Source organism: Piliocolobus tephrosceles, chromosome 4 (assembly GCF_002776525.5).
Source record: "Piliocolobus tephrosceles isolate RC106 chromosome 4, ASM277652v3, whole genome shotgun sequence".
NCBI lineage: Eukaryota > Metazoa > Chordata > Mammalia > Primates > Cercopithecidae > Piliocolobus > Piliocolobus tephrosceles.
In genome coordinates, this window is record NC_045437.1 from 153,593,823 (window position 1) to 153,609,162 (window position 15,340).

At 43.5% G+C, this 15,340-nt stretch overlaps 1 protein-coding gene across 4 annotated transcripts in view; it reads left to right on the forward strand.

Annotated features, from left to right (window-relative positions):
- Positions 1–15,340, forward strand: part of TRPC7 (transient receptor potential cation channel subfamily C member 7) — a 141,906-nt gene that overhangs the window by 95,749 nt on the left and 30,817 nt on the right. For all 4 annotated transcript variants that reach the window (XM_023193813.2, XM_031935409.1, XM_023193824.2 and 1 more), the window contains 2 exons: positions 6,856–7,089; positions 10,977–11,241. In XM_023193813.2, coding sequence (XP_023049581.1) covers positions 6,856–7,089; positions 10,977–11,241 — 499 coding nt within the window. The remainder of the gene's footprint in view (positions 1–6,855; positions 7,090–10,976; positions 11,242–15,340) is intronic.

Genomic DNA, 15,340 nt, shown 5'->3' on the forward strand with positions numbered 1-15,340 from the left:
TTCAAAGAACATCTTTATTTCTGCTTTCATTTCGTTATGTACCCAGTAGTCATTCAGGAGCAGGTTGTTCAGTTTCCATGTAGTTGAGCGGTTTTGATTGAATTTCTTAGTCCTGAGTTCTAGTTTGATTGCACTGTGGTCAGAGAGACAGTTTGTTATAATTTCTGTTCTTTTACATTTGCTGAGGAGTGCTTTACTTCCAATTATGTGGTCAATTTTGGAATAAGTGTGATGTGGTGCTGAGAAGAATGTATATTCTGTTGACTTGGGGTGGAGAGTTCTATAGATGTCTATTAGGTCCGCTTGGTGCAGAGATGAGTTCAATTCCTGGATATCCTTGTTAACTTTCTGTCTCGTTGATCTGTCTAATGTTGACAGTGGAGTGTTGAAGTCTCCCATTATTATTGTATGGGAGTCTAAGTCTCTTTGTAAGTCTCTAAGGACTTGCTTTATGAATCTGGGTGCTCCTGTATTAGGTGCATATATATTTAGGATAGTTAGCTCTTGCTGTTGGATTGATCCCTTTACCATTATGTAATGGCCTTCTTTGTCTCTTTTGATCTTTGATGGTTTAAAGTCTGTTTTATCAGAGACTAGGATTGCAACCCCTGCTTTTTTTTGTTCTCCATTTGCTTGGTAGATCTTCCTCCATCCTTTTATTTTGAGCCTATGTATGTCTCTGCATGTGAGATGGGTCTCCTGAAGACAGCAGACTGATGGGTCTTGACTCTTTATCCAGTTTGCCAGTCTGTGTCTTTTAATTGGAGCATTTAGTCCATTTACATTTAAGGTTAATATTGTTATGTGTGATCTTGATCCTGCCATTATGATATTAACTGGTTATTTTGCTCATTAGTTGATGCAGTTTCTTCCTAGGCTCGATGGTCTTTACATTTTGGCATGTTTTTGCAGTGGCTGGTACCGGTTGTTCCTTTCCATGTTTAGGGCTTCCTTCAGGGTCTCTTGTAAGGCAGGCCTGGTGGTGACAAAATCTCTAAGCATTTGCTTATCTGTAAAGAATTTTATTTCTCCTTCACTTATGAAACTTAGTTTGGCTGGATATGAAATTCTGGGTTTAAAATTCTTTTCTTTAAGAACGTTGAATATTGGCCCCCACTCTCTTCTGGCTTGTAGAGTTTCTGCCGAGAGATCTGCTGTCAGTCTGATGGGCTTCCCTTTGTGGGTAACCCGACCTTTCTCTCTGGCTGCCCTTAAGATTTTTTCCTTCATTTCAACTTTGGTGAATCTGGCAATTATGTGTCTTGGAGTTGCTCTTCTGGAGGAGTATCTTTGTGGCGTTCTCTGTATTTCCTGAATTTGAATGTTGGCCTGCCCTGCTAGGTTGGGGAAGTTCTCCTGGATGATATCCTGTAGAGTGTTTTCCAATTTGGTTCCATTTTCCCCCTCACTTTCAGGCACCCCAATCAGACGTAGATTTGGTCTTTTGACATAATCCCATACTTCTTGCAGGCTTTGTTCATTTCTTTTTCTTCTTTTTTCTTTTGGTTTCTCTTCTCGCTTCATTTCATTCATTTGATCCTCAATCGCTGATACTCTTTCTTCCAGTTGATCGAGTCGGTTACTGAAGCTTGTGCATTTGTCACGTATTTCTCGTGACATGGTTTTCATCTCTGTCATTTCGTTTATGACCTTCTCTGCATTAATTAGTCTAGCTGTCAATTCTTCCACTTTTTTTTCAAGATTTTTAGTTTCTTTGCGCTGGGTACGTAATTCCTCCTTTAGCTCTGAGAGGTTTGATGGACTGAAGCCTTCTTCTCTCATCTCATCAAAATCATTCTCTGACCAGCTTTGATCCGTTGCTGGCGATGGGCTGTGCTCCTTTGCAGGAGGAGATGCGCTCTTATTTTTTGAATTTCCAGCTTTTCTGCCCTGCTTTTTCCCCATCTTTGTGGTTTTATCTGTCACTGGTCTTTGATGATGGTGACGTACTGATGGGGTTTTGATTTAGGTGTCCTTCCTGTTTGATAGGTTTCCTTCTGACTGTCAGGACCCTCAGCTATAGGTCTGTTGGAGATTGCTTGAGGTCCACTCCAGACCCTGTTTGCCTGGGTATCAGCAGCAGAGGTTGCAGAAGATAGAATATTGCTGAACAGCGAGTGCACCTGTCTGATTCTTGCTTTGGAAGCTTCCTCTCAGGGGTGTACTCCACCCTGTGAGGTGTGGGGTGTCAGACTGCCCCTAGTGGGGGATGTCTCCCAGTTAGGCTACTCAGGGGTCAGTGACCCACTTGAGCAGGCAGACTGCCCCTTCTCAGATCTCAACCTCCGTGTTGGGAGATCCCCTGCTCTCTTCAAAGCTGTCAGACAGAGTCGTTCGCGTTTCACAGGCTTCTACTCCTTTAGCTGAGCCCTGTCCCCAGAGGCGCAGTCTACAGAGACAGGCAGGTTTCCTTGAGCTGCTGTGAGCTCCACCCAGTTCCAGCTTCCCAGCGGCTTTAGTTACCTACTTAAGCCTCAGCGATGGCGGGCGCCCCTCCCCCAGCCTCGCTGCTGCCTTGCGGTTAGATTGCCGCAGACTGCTGTGTTAGCAAGGAGACAGGCTCCGTGGGCGTGGGACCCTCCCGGCCAGGTGTGGGATACAATCTCCGGTGTGCCGGTGTTACAGCACAGTATTGGGGTGGGATTTACCCGATTTTCCAGGTGTTGTGTGTCTCAGTTCCCCTGGCTAGAAAAAGGGACTCCCTTCCCCCTCGCGCTTCCCAGGTGAGGCGATGCCTCGCCCTGCTTCAGCTCTCGCTGGTCGGGCTGCAGCAGCTGACCAGCACCGATTGTCCGGCACTCCCGAGTGAGATGACCCCAGTACCTCAGTTGAAAATGCAGAAATCGCGGGTCTTCTGTGTCGCTCGCGCTGGGAGTTGGAGACTGAAGCTGCTCCTATTCGGCCATCTTGCTCCGCCCGTCCCAGTCGCTGATTTTTTTTCCTGTGGTTTTTGTGATTTTAATTCCAATCAGTGGGTTTTTCATTTCTGATATTATATTTTTCAATTATTAAAATCTTACTTGGTTCTCTTTTATATCTCCCATTTCCTTCCTCACCATTTTTGTATTTTCCTTTAAATCTTTGAACATATTTACAGTAACTGTTTTGAAGTCTTGACTCCTAACTCCACCATCTCTGTCATTCCTGGGTTGATTTCTATTGACTAATATTGCTACCTAATTATGGATGACCTTTTCCTGCATCTTGAAATGTCTGGTAATTTTTTGTTGAATGATGGCCACTCTGCATGTTATGATTGTGAGCCTCTGGATTTTGTCTTCCTTCAAAGTTTTCAGCATTATTCTGACAGGCTGTTATATCACTTGTGATGAGTTTGATCCATGTAAAGCTTTCTCATAGTGGATCTGGAGAAGACTTACTGTAAAGATCGTTTATCTTTGTACTACAGAGACACTTCTGGGGTCTCTATTGAATGCTCCGGGTAATCAACAAGGAATGTCAACTCTGGATGATCAGAGCTCAAGTATCTCCCCACTCTGGGTGAGGTCTGAAAACTGTTTGGCTTATAGCTCCTTGACAGTTGTTTGTGGAGTTTCACTCTATGAATTCATGACTCAGTTTTCAGCAAACATTCCAAAGAACCCCTATTTAAATTTGCGGTGTCTTTTGTTTGTTTAGTTTTGTTTGGTTTGTTTCTTTGCTTGCTTGTTTCTGCATACTACCCTTCTCTCTGGAGCTCTGCCACACAACATGTAATCACCTCAGCCTTCCAAAACCCCACTCTGTCTCTTCAACTCAGTGAGACTGCCTGCTACGCTTCTGGGATCCCTCTCCATGCACTACAGACTGGAATGTGCCTCCAGAAGGCAAGCTATGGTGGTCATATGGCTTGCCTCACTTGTTTCCCTTTACTTAGGGATCACAGTCCCATGCTATTTCCAATACCTAAAAATAGTTATTTATGTTTGCTTTTGTTTTGTTTTGTTTTGTTTTTGACCTGTTTGCTACTCCATCCAGGCTAGTAACAGAAATCAGAACACTTTTTCTAAAAGAGAACCAGAAAAACATTATCAAGCCTAAAAGAAAATTAATAATATCTTAGTATCTTCAAATATCCAGCCAATAATCAAATTTATTTCATTGAGAGAGGTGAGTTGAATAAATATCCACATGACTTGCTTCCCCTCCTGCTTCAAATCACTGTTCAAATTTCACCTTATCAGAGTAGTTGAGCAGGTAAGAGCATGTCCTCTTATCCCTCTACTTTGATAAGGTGAAAAGCATTCCAGGCAGAAGGAATAGTATGTGTTTAAACCTGGATTCAGGAGCAAGCTGGACGTGTTCAAGGAACAGCAAAGAGACTAGTGTGGCTGATGTAGATGAATGAGGAGAAGAGAAGTAGAGATGAAGTCAGAGGAGGTAGCCTTTGGAGAGTTTTCAGCACAAAAGAGACATCATATGACTTCAGGTTTTAAAGGATCACTGACTGCTATATAGAGAACAGGTGACAGTGGGATACGAACAGAAGTAAGGAGACCAATTAGGAGGCCACTGCAGTAATTCAGATAGTAAGGAAATGGCCGGTTTGAGGAGGTGGCATATTGTGATTACATTTTGAAGGTAAAATCAATAACACTTACAATTGGATTGTATATGAGATGTGAGAGAAAGAGAGCAGTCAAGAACAATTCCAGGTGTTTAGTTCAAGCAATGGCACATTAGAAAGCCATTTACTAAGACAGGAAAGACCCGAGGGGGAGCAGTTTGCAGGGGGAGTAGAGATGGAAACCAAGACTTGAGTTTGAGACACGTATTTAGACATTCATGTGGAAATGCCAAGTAGCAACTGAATATACATGCCTGAAGTTCACAGGGGAGAATGGGAATGAAAACATAAATTTGGACATATCAATGCATTTAAATGATATAATATCATTGTAACTATGAATGTGGGCAGAGAACTGAGGACCAAGCCCCAGAGCACAACAATGTTTAAAGCATGGGAAGATGAGAAGTATCGAACAAAGAAGGCTGAAGGAAGAGAAGAACCAAGAGAGTGCTGGCCCAGATGCCAAAGTATCTGTAGCAAGAACCAGGGAGTGATGACAATGTCGAATGCTGCTAATGAGACCGGAGACCTGACCATCAGCTTCGGAAGCAAAGTCCCTGAGTAGGCAACAGGGAATGGGATTTAGTGTGGAAGTAGAGGACTTGGCCTTAGCAGGAGTGTGAACACTTCACTCACTGTAACAGGAGAAAAGGTGGAGTTGACAGCACAGTGCAGGTGGACTGGGAGATGCAGTAGTGGGAACATGCACAAGTTATTTTCCGGTATTTTCTATTTTCTCAATTTTTTTACTCAATAAATATTTTCTAGTTATTAGGCACTATATTATATATCAGGCACCGTGTCAGGTACTAGGGAAGCAGCTATAAATAGAATTACATCAGCTTGTTCTAAATAGTATCTGGAGCTCTTTAATTATTATAAAAATAATAATAACCTTTGAGAGACAGATTTGAGCACTGTATTATTCAACAGAAATATAGGGCAAGCAACAACCATGAACTATACAGATAATTTCAAATTTTCTAAAAGCCATATTATAAAGACAGGTGAAATTAATTAGCAATATACTTAACCTATCATATCCAAAATATTAATCACTGCAACATGTAACTGATGCAAAAAATTATTAATGAGATACTTTACATTCTTTTTTCATAGTAAGTGTTTGAAATCTGGTGTGTACCTTACATTTATAGCACATCTCAAACTGGACTAGACACATTTCAAGTGCTCAGTATCCATATATTACTGGTGGCTATGGTATTGGACAGTACAGGTCTAGAAGGATACTCATCAACTATTAGCTCAGGCTACCTCACAGGGATAGCTTAGAGCAGGAGTCCTCAACCCCTGGGCCGCCAACAGTTACCAGTCTGTGGCCTGTTAGGAATCAAGCTGAACAGCAGGAGGTAATGCTGGCAGCATTACTGCCTGAGCTCTGCCTCCTGTCAGATCAGCAGCAGCATTAGATTCTCATAGGAGCCTGAACCCTATTGTGAATTATGCATGTGAGGGATCTAGAATCTCATGGCTGATGATCTGAGGTGGAACGGTTTCATTTGGAAACTATCCTAACCCCCACCCCCACTCCCACCCCACCCCACCTTGTGTTAAATTGTCTTCCATGAAACCAGTCCCTGGTGCCAAATGGGCTGCTGGCTTAGAGGAAGGCTGGGGGAACTAGCAACATTTTGTCTGTATATTTCTATATTGTTTAATATGTAACAATGAGGACATATATCTTTAAATCCAGCAAGTTATGAAAGAGTAAGAAGAAATCTAATAATGCCAAATTAATGCTCATGACACAGAAATACAGAAGCATTCTAATCTAGGATTTAAAAACAAAACAAAACAACTGGGTTCTATGTCCAAAAAAACAATAGTTCTAGGTTCTTGGGGGCATTTCTGTAGAATTTGGGGCATGGTGGGGACCTTCAGATAGCCCTTTACAATTCCTGGACCTCAGTTTCCCTATAGTTAATTTAGGACTGATTGATTCTTTAAGACCTCCCAGTTCTTAAAGTGTATAAGTGTCAGCAACTGTATTTCTCCTATATTCCCTCCAAGAATCTATCAACGAATGAGAACTCTCTCCTCACTCCCAGAGACAGTGTGTTTGTAAGCGCAAGGCGAAGTCTCAGGATCTCCTGGGTCAAATCTGCCTTTGAACACACATTTCTGTCTCCCTCTGGCTATCAATGGTCCCAGGTCCAAAGAGCTGATATTTACATTTGTACTCTGGTTCCCTCCATGACCTCATACGGAGGAACTGAATGCTAAGAGAACTGAAAGACCAGCCTGGCCTTCTCCTTCTCCCACAGGAATGATTTGGTCCGAATGCAAGGAAATCTGGGAGGAGGGGCCGCGGGAGTACGTGCTGCACCTGTGGAACCTGCTAGATTTCGGGATGCTGTCCATCTTCGTGGCCTCCTTCACAGCACGCTTCATGGCCTTCTTGAAGGCCAGCGAGGCACAGCTGTACGTGGACCGGCACGTGCAGGACGACACGCTGCACAATGTTTCGCTTCCGCCGGAAGTGGCGTATTTCACCTACGGTGAGTGGGAGGGTGCTTTCCCTACTACGTTCTGGCGCTTCTGAGACGTGGCCTTGGTGCTTCAGTGTGGCTGGAATTTGTAACGTCATTTATAATCATGTGGTCCGTGATTTGTAATGCAGTCGACTTTGGCAGTTTCACTGTCAGTGCAGAGCATCCTTTCCACCTCAAAAAGACCCTTGGTCCTGGAAGTGTAGCCAGCAGAATAGAACATGGAATTAGTGACTTTGAGAAATCAATCTTTTTGTGTTAAGGATGAGTTTGTTTCTGAAAGGCCCTTGGGAACATTTCTGTAGTGTGTTTTTAAGAAACGTCTTGTTTCTGATATGCATCCAGGAGCATTAAAGGAATATATATATGCAGAGGGATTTTCCTTCTATATTGGATCCCTGTGTTTTATGCAAAAATAAATCCTGCTTTCCCAGTTATTGCTTCGTGGCAAGATAGGTTCTTAGAAGATACCTTAATTCTTGCAAAATACAAGGCCTTACTGTCTGATGTAGTAGATTGAGACTTTAGGAATACTAATAATAGTTATAACATATGTTTATTGATAACTTACTATGTGCCAGAAACTGTGTAGACATTTTATACACACAATTCTAATTCTTGCAAATAGCCCGGCAAAAAAAAGGGTCCTTCTTTTGTCCCTATTTTAAACATAAAGAATCGGGTTTTTAACAGGGCTTAGTTTCCAGAAAATATAGGATTTCCTTGTATAGCAGGGAATTCTGGCCTGACATGATTTGAAAATCATGCTGAATGGCATAGTAGTTATGTCCCCAAGCTTTGGAGTAGAAGAGACCTGGATTCAAATCCTAATTCAGTAGTTTACTGTGAGATATTGTTTACTTAACTATTCTGAGCTCTGTGTTCTCATACGTAAAACAGAGATAATAATATCTACGTCAAAAGGTTTGTTTTGAGGGTTGAATAAAATAGTGTGTGTGAAGTGCTTTGGACTCTGCTGTGAAAATAGTAAATGCTCACTTAATGGTAGCAGTTATTATCTGCTTATTTTAACAGAAATTATGTCTTACTACCACCTTTTGGGTCATTTTCTTGTTCAAACACTGTAATTTCTGTACTGAAACAGAAAGATGTTGACGGTTAAAGGAACAGTAGATACTTGTTAACAGTAAAAAGCAGCTGGACACTTAGTAGGCATTTATTAATGGCAGCTGCATCATCTTGAAGGGATTGAGTGTTGAATGTCCCTGTTACATGAACCCAGATGGCTCCGGGACCACAGAATCTTTGCGGTAAGATACAACAATGATTCTGTGGTCAGATACAACAATGATCTGCAGAGGGTTGTTCGCTTAACCCAAAAGCTAAGTAACTGCCCGTTTTTAATGTAGATTATGTTACATGTAAATGTGGTAGGAAACTCTCCACTGAGAAATGGAGAGTCTTGTAATATTACAAATCATCCACCCACCCAATCTCTGCCATTTTGGGATTTGGCAAATTCAGACTTTCTTAAAGCAAAATAGCTTGGATATTATCCCCTCTGTCTTGTTCAGGGTTCATCAAGGAAAGATGAGAGAATATTGATACTGCGTTACATTCTTTTCTTAATGCCATAATTCAGGCTGCAGTACTGTCCACTTCTGACTTCCGTTGCTTTATGGGTTGTATTAAGGGTCTTACCCAACCCAAAGCATAGTACGTTATTGCTCTTGTTTTTGTAGTTCACCCTGTGCCCTTGGAAATCCTTTGGATTTCTGGCTTCACTTGTGCTCCAGTTACAAGGCAAGAGAGCCCTCTTGTGGCCAGCTGGACAGTGGATCCTTCCAACCTCTACAGCACCAAATGGGCAGATACCAATTTTTCAGGTTGTGATAGGTCAGGGCAATTTTTCTCATGGAAATAGCTCTAAGGAGAAAACCCCTTTTTCCAAATCATCACAATGCTGTTCATTCTACGCTCATCACAACTCTTTACAAGTCAGTTCAAATGTAATATTTTTCAATAAAAGTCCTGACCTGGTCATCAGGATCTGACAGCAGCTAAATCTATCTGAGTAGATTATAAGAGTGTCTTGTTATTGTGACTGAGGTATAAGATGGTAAGCTAGAGGCTGCAGAAAAAAGAATTCCTTTTTGCCTTCTGTTTAACGGGAGAAGTTATGTTTTATTTTATCTTATCCAAATATTAATCCATAGAAGATGACAGATATATTGGAAAACATATGATTTATTCTGCTTACTAGTCTTTCATGGATTTTTGAGGTATGACCTTGATGAGAACATAGAATCTGTAATGTTATTGTATTTCCAAATGCAATTTAGAATCACTCCATGAAACTTTGTGGCCTGACTTCCTTTACTAAAGGTTTCTTACAGCTATCTATTATTATAATTATTTAACAGAGTCTAGTTTTGCAAATAAATAATAAAAGCCTCCCTCTTCAATCTCCCTTGGAATGCCACGAATTGCTATGTAATATCCTTGCTAGCTGCATTTACCGGGCTCTGAAAAGGACCCCATACCCTAAATCCAATCTTAAAAATGGCAATAATGATATCTACTCTACAGGGCTGTTGTGAAAATTACAGCTAATGTAAGTGTAAGTGCTAATTTAGGTTTCTCAATGTTTCTCAATTAATGTTTCACTCACCATTTCTCAATGGGGACACTATTAGCTTTTCCAGCAGGGCAGTTTTCATGGTACAGATCTCTCCGGGGCATTGCAGGACATTAGCATCCCAGTAGTACTCCTATTCAGTCACTGTGACAACCAGAGACACCCCAACACATCCTCCACAAGAAAAGTGCTGCCCTCACTTGAGAATCACTGACATGTAATAGACAGCTGATTCATGACAGATGCTGCTCCTTGTACCATTAGAACTGCAATAGGAACATTTTTTTGCAGGTTTGCTCTGCTGCAGAAATACCCCTAGGGCAGCTCAGGCCCTTGTGGTCACAGTGACCACAAGCAGAGCCTTCCCAGCTCAGGATCAGTCCTAGGACCCTTGCCTACCTGGAACAGGGCTGTCGTGGCAAACCTGCCTGACTGGTCACCACTTTTGGGGCCTTAGCTTAATCACGGAGCAAATATTCCAGCACACAGTGTACCTGGGAAACAAAACCCAAGATTATTTTCTCAGGCAAGATCCTTTAGATTCCTGGACCCCATGTGAGCTTATTTGTTCTGACCTGTGCCAGAACAAGTTTATTCAGTCATTTGACAAACATTTATCCATACCTGCTGTGTGCCAGACCCTGTGCTGAGCACTTTACATGTATGATTTCATTCCATCCTCTTCACAGTCCTGTGAGATGGATATTATCCATAATTTAGAGATGAGGAAAATAAAGCTCAAAATGTTAGTTTATTGTCTCTCAGAGGCATGTGGCCAGTAGGTGGATGGGCCACATTCAATCTCAGGGCTGTCTGACTCCAAGTCCATGCTCTTGCCCATCTCTCTCCTCGTGCTGCCTCTCCAGTGAGTGGGACAGCTCCTGAGCATGGAGCTAAACACTGGTGAGGGAGACAGAATAGCAAGTGGCCTGGTGAGTGAGAAGACATGGAGGGTGCACAGCATACCATAAGAGCACAGACGGAAACTGGGAACCTGCCCAGCCTGTGGTGGGGGTAAGAGGGATCACAGAAGGCTTCCTGAAAGAGGTGATGCCTGAGCAGAGTCTTAGAGGAGGATTCAGAATGAATCATACCTCGAAGTGAGAGAAGAGTGTTCCAGGCAGATGGTCCAGCACATTCCAAGAGGGAGGTCCAACTTCTGGGTATTGGGATTAATTGAAGGACAAGGACAAGAATGGCAAATGATGCAGTTGGAGACCTCTAAAGATGCCTAACTGGTTTCTCTTCTAGAATAGATCCTGTGGCTTAGTGAGTAACCCAGACTGTTTTCCTTTAGCCAGGGACAAGTGGTGGCCTTCAGACCCTCAGATCATATCAGAAGGGCTCTATGCGATAGCTGTCGTGCTGAGCTTCTCTCGCATTGCATACATCCTACCGGCCAACGAGAGTTTTGGGCCCCTGCAGATCTCCCTAGGGAGAACTGTGAAAGATATCTTCAAGTTCATGGTCATTTTCATCATGGTATTTGTGGCCTTCATGATTGGGATGTTCAACCTGTACTCTTACTACCGCGGTGCCAAATACAACCCAGCGTTTACAACGTGAGTATCCGAGGGTTTTCCCTTGAGGTTCACCCTGGGCTTCCTGGGAATCTTTGGGAGTCTCCTGAAGGTGACTTCTTGCAGAGACTGCTGTTTCCTTGCTATTTCTCAAGGTTAAAGGCAACTTTATTCAAGGGTGGCTTACAGTTCAGGTTCTGGAGTTGAACAGAAGAGTTGAGTTAAATCCTCACTTTGCCACTTACATTACGTGTGACCAAGAGTATGTTCCCATTTAGAAAAAAAAAAAATTACGCGTTGGAATGCTACGTTTTCTAGGATTTGACATTTTCAACAATCAGGAATTACTGTATTGCATAAATGGAAAGACCACTACTAAAAACAGAATGCCGTTAATAGAATGTTGTCTTTTGTTTCTAAAGTTTATATACTAGAGTGATGTGAAAATAATAAAAGCAAGATATTTTGTGGTAAACTTTGGAGGCAGTTAGGACTGCAATCCATGAGTTATCTCAGGCTAAACAATGCAGCAGCAAGCATGTTGGCGAATATTCTTGGGGCAAAGGGGAAATGGGTTAACATCTCTGAGACTTCATTTTCTCATTTTTAAAATGGTGATAATAATAGTACCTTCTTCATAGGGATCGTGCAAGGATTCAGTGAGATGATGTAACTCACATGGTAAACTCTCAATACGTGGCAAAAAAATATTATTACTATTATTATTGTCTTAGCCTGTGTTACCTAGAAAACAGAACTCTGGGTAAAAGTTGCATGGTAACACTTTATTAGAGCAAGGGAGTTGCGATCTCAGGGAAATAAGACTGAAGGAAAAAGGAAAGTGAAGAATGGGAGGAGGGAAAGCAAGTACAAGGTGTTGCTGCATGAGAGGTGTGTGAAGTGAGGACGGGGAAAGCAAATCCAGGCAGCTGCCCTGGCCACCATCCACCAGAATACACAGCCTGGGCATGATGGACCTCTCCAGGAGGACTATCTGGAAATACCACATCTCAGAATAGCCTATCAGGCTGAGAAATAGAGAATTTATCATCCAGATCAGTCCCGCCTGCTGTCTCTCATTAGTCACTCCATAGGATATTAACTCACCTACACCTACACTTCCAGGGCAGCCCTGGGGAAGCCATATCCACACAGCATGGGAAGCAGGTCTGTGAGCGGTTGCAAGTCACAGTACTCCATGCCTGGCTGGGCAAGCCAGGTCTTGTGCGTGGGCACCCAGCAAGTCCTGCAGTATCATGTGCCTCTGCAGCAGGAAGGAAGGCCCATGTGAGAGAGGCAGGAGGCATGCAGCCTGAGCATGAGGCAAGATGCTGAAATTGGGATCCAGAAGTAGCTGCTGGGGGTGCTCCAGAAAGCAGGCAGAGTAACACAGTGGCATGCACATCCCCCCATGGTGGAAGTGGTGATGGAGCTCTCTAAGCCTGTGTCCACAAAGATCCAAAGTTCCTCCCTTGGAGGTGGGGGCGGGGCGGGATGCCAGGTAGTCTCCTGGAGGGCCAGCCATCAGCAGTACCGAGAAGGGTCGAGTGGAAGAGTGAGGAAGACTTGAATATACTTCCTGATGCAGGTATATTCTGGCTGGTGAACTTAAGTCATTTGATTTGTCTGAGTCTCTGTGTCCTCGTCTATAAAATGAAAATAAGATTTCCCACCTTATTCACAAATACCTTTGTGGATAAATGAGGATGTTTACATAAAGTGCCTGAAACACAGAAGTGTTTCCAGTCCATGTCCTGCCCCAGACCCACTCAGCTCCAGAACTTCTCCTTGCCTTCACCAAGCTCTTGCGCAAAATCTTGAAAGGAGGATAGTCAGGTTTTCAGCCTTGTGGAATCCCAGCACAGCAGCCAGGATCAAAAGGAATAAGCACTTCCTGACACTTGTCCCCAGGAAGCCCTGAGTGGCCTAGAATGTGTTTTCCAGCTAATAGAAATAGCTCTGAGCCCTGCCACTCAGACTGCCTAAGCAATTTCCAGGTTGCAGCAGGGCCTCATCTTACTCTTCTGGAGAAATCACCCATTAAGTTAAGATGCATGTCTCTAAGAACCAAGTAAAATGAACTCTGTGCCACTCCGCTCAGAATCATGAACTGTGCTGCCCCACCCAGCTGAAACTACCTCAAAGAGTGGAACTCTGGTGCTGCTGAACCATAGAAGCTGTTATTCCCTGAAGCAAAGAAGTAGTTTGTGTGTCACAGAGAATAGGTGCCAGGCCCAGTGCTGATAAATGCACCTGAGAGGTGCTGGGCTCTGCTCCTCAGCCCACAGGCTATGTTGGAACCTCGGTACCCCGTGGACAAACAGATTAGGTTTCAGTCTGAGCTCAGCCTCTTACTGACTTTGTGGCCTTGGGCAAGTGCTTAAATCCCCTAAGGCCTCAATTTCCCCAGCTCCAAAATGAGAATACTATGAGAGCCAATTTCACAGGATTGTTGTATGGATTCAATAAGAAGAAATATGATCAAATGCAATACTTGGCATAAAATGAGCCTTCAATAAATAGTAACGATGATAATGGAGATGGTGAATAATTTATCCTCAGGGGAGAATAAATTGCAAGAAAAGACACCTGAGTACTGAATTGATCCATAGCGCCCTTTCTGGGCAGTGGCCTAGCTTACACTGTCCACCAGCACAGGCTAAGCACATTGTTGAATTAGCTGGACTACTTTATATCACTCCAATACTTAGTGATTAACTGATGAAGGAATAGAAGAAGTTTCAATCACCCAAAAGCAAATTTGCTCTAGATCTGCTAAAGGTGAAACTAAATGTATCCATTCCACATGGGATGCATTGCTACTGAAGATGAAGAGGATGTCAGCTGATAAACGAAGGCTCTTACTCTCTGTGGTCAGACCCTGGTGTCCCTCCTGTGTTTCTAGCCTAGTATTGGTGCCTTGCAAAGGTTGTTTGCTCATTAAATGCTTTATGAACAAGAATGAGGGAATAAACAGGAGAAAGGAAGCCAGAGTCAAGGTAGTGAAATAAACAGTAGACTGGGCATTTGACAGTGTGGGCTTCTGTCCTGTCCCTACTGCCCAGAGTGTTCTGTGCAATCCCTCTTCCCCCTCTACAGAAAGCCTGTATCACCAGTCCACAGTCCCTCACTCCCTCAGAAGATCAGTGCCATGACACACAGAAAATGACAAAGGGGCCAGGTGTGGTGGCTCATGTCTATCATCCCAACACTGGGAGGCCGAGGTGGGAGGATCCCCAAGAGTTTGAGACCAGCCTGGGCAATACAGTGAAACCTCATCAAAGAAAAAAGGAGGAGGAGGAGGAGGGAAAGGAAGGAAGGAAAGAAGGAAGGGAGGGAGGGATGGAGGGAGGGACGGGAGGGGAGGGCGAAAGAGAGAGAGAGAGATTATGACTTTAGAGTAGGGCTGACCTGGCCACAATTCTCAACTAGATGCGGCACAGCTAATCCATAGAGGGAGGAAGGCAGGTGGCCTGGGTTGGGGGTCTTTGGGATTAGGAAGAGTCATGGGGAAAGGCGAACTGAATGAAGATTTCCTAGACACGAGGGACCGAACCAAGAGGACCCCAGGCCTTCCAGGACAGGGAAGAGGAGAAAAGGTGGGGAGGCAGCAAGCACAGTAAAGAAAGGACAGGAGATTTATCGCCTTTGCAGTTCCTGAAATGGGATGTGTAGCTGTGAATAGGATTTGATTGAACCGGAAAACAGTCAATAGAGCAGTGAAGTGGAGAGAGAAAAGAATGGATTTTTGTAAATGTCATCCTTTACCTTTTGACTGCTCTCTGGAGCATGTCACCCCCAAGAGATCTTCTTTGTTAATTTAAAAAAAAAAAAAAAAGTCATGTGAGGATAAATGAGATACTCAAAGCTGTTCTGAGTGCCAGCCATGCTGATGATGAAGTCAAACAACCTCACTCAGGCGAATGTTTGCTCCAGAGCAGCCTATCCCCAGGCCACCCTGCCCAGCTCATGATCTTCCCTTTGACCCACCCACAGGTGAGTGACCTGTTCTCTGTGGAATTTTGAGCTTGTAGGGTAAGGCAGGAGTCCTCTCATCTGTTTCTATAGACTCGGCAGACCCAGTCTTACAGAAGGGAAATTTGGGTTGGAGCACACTGCAGGTATCCCCCTAGCCCCACTC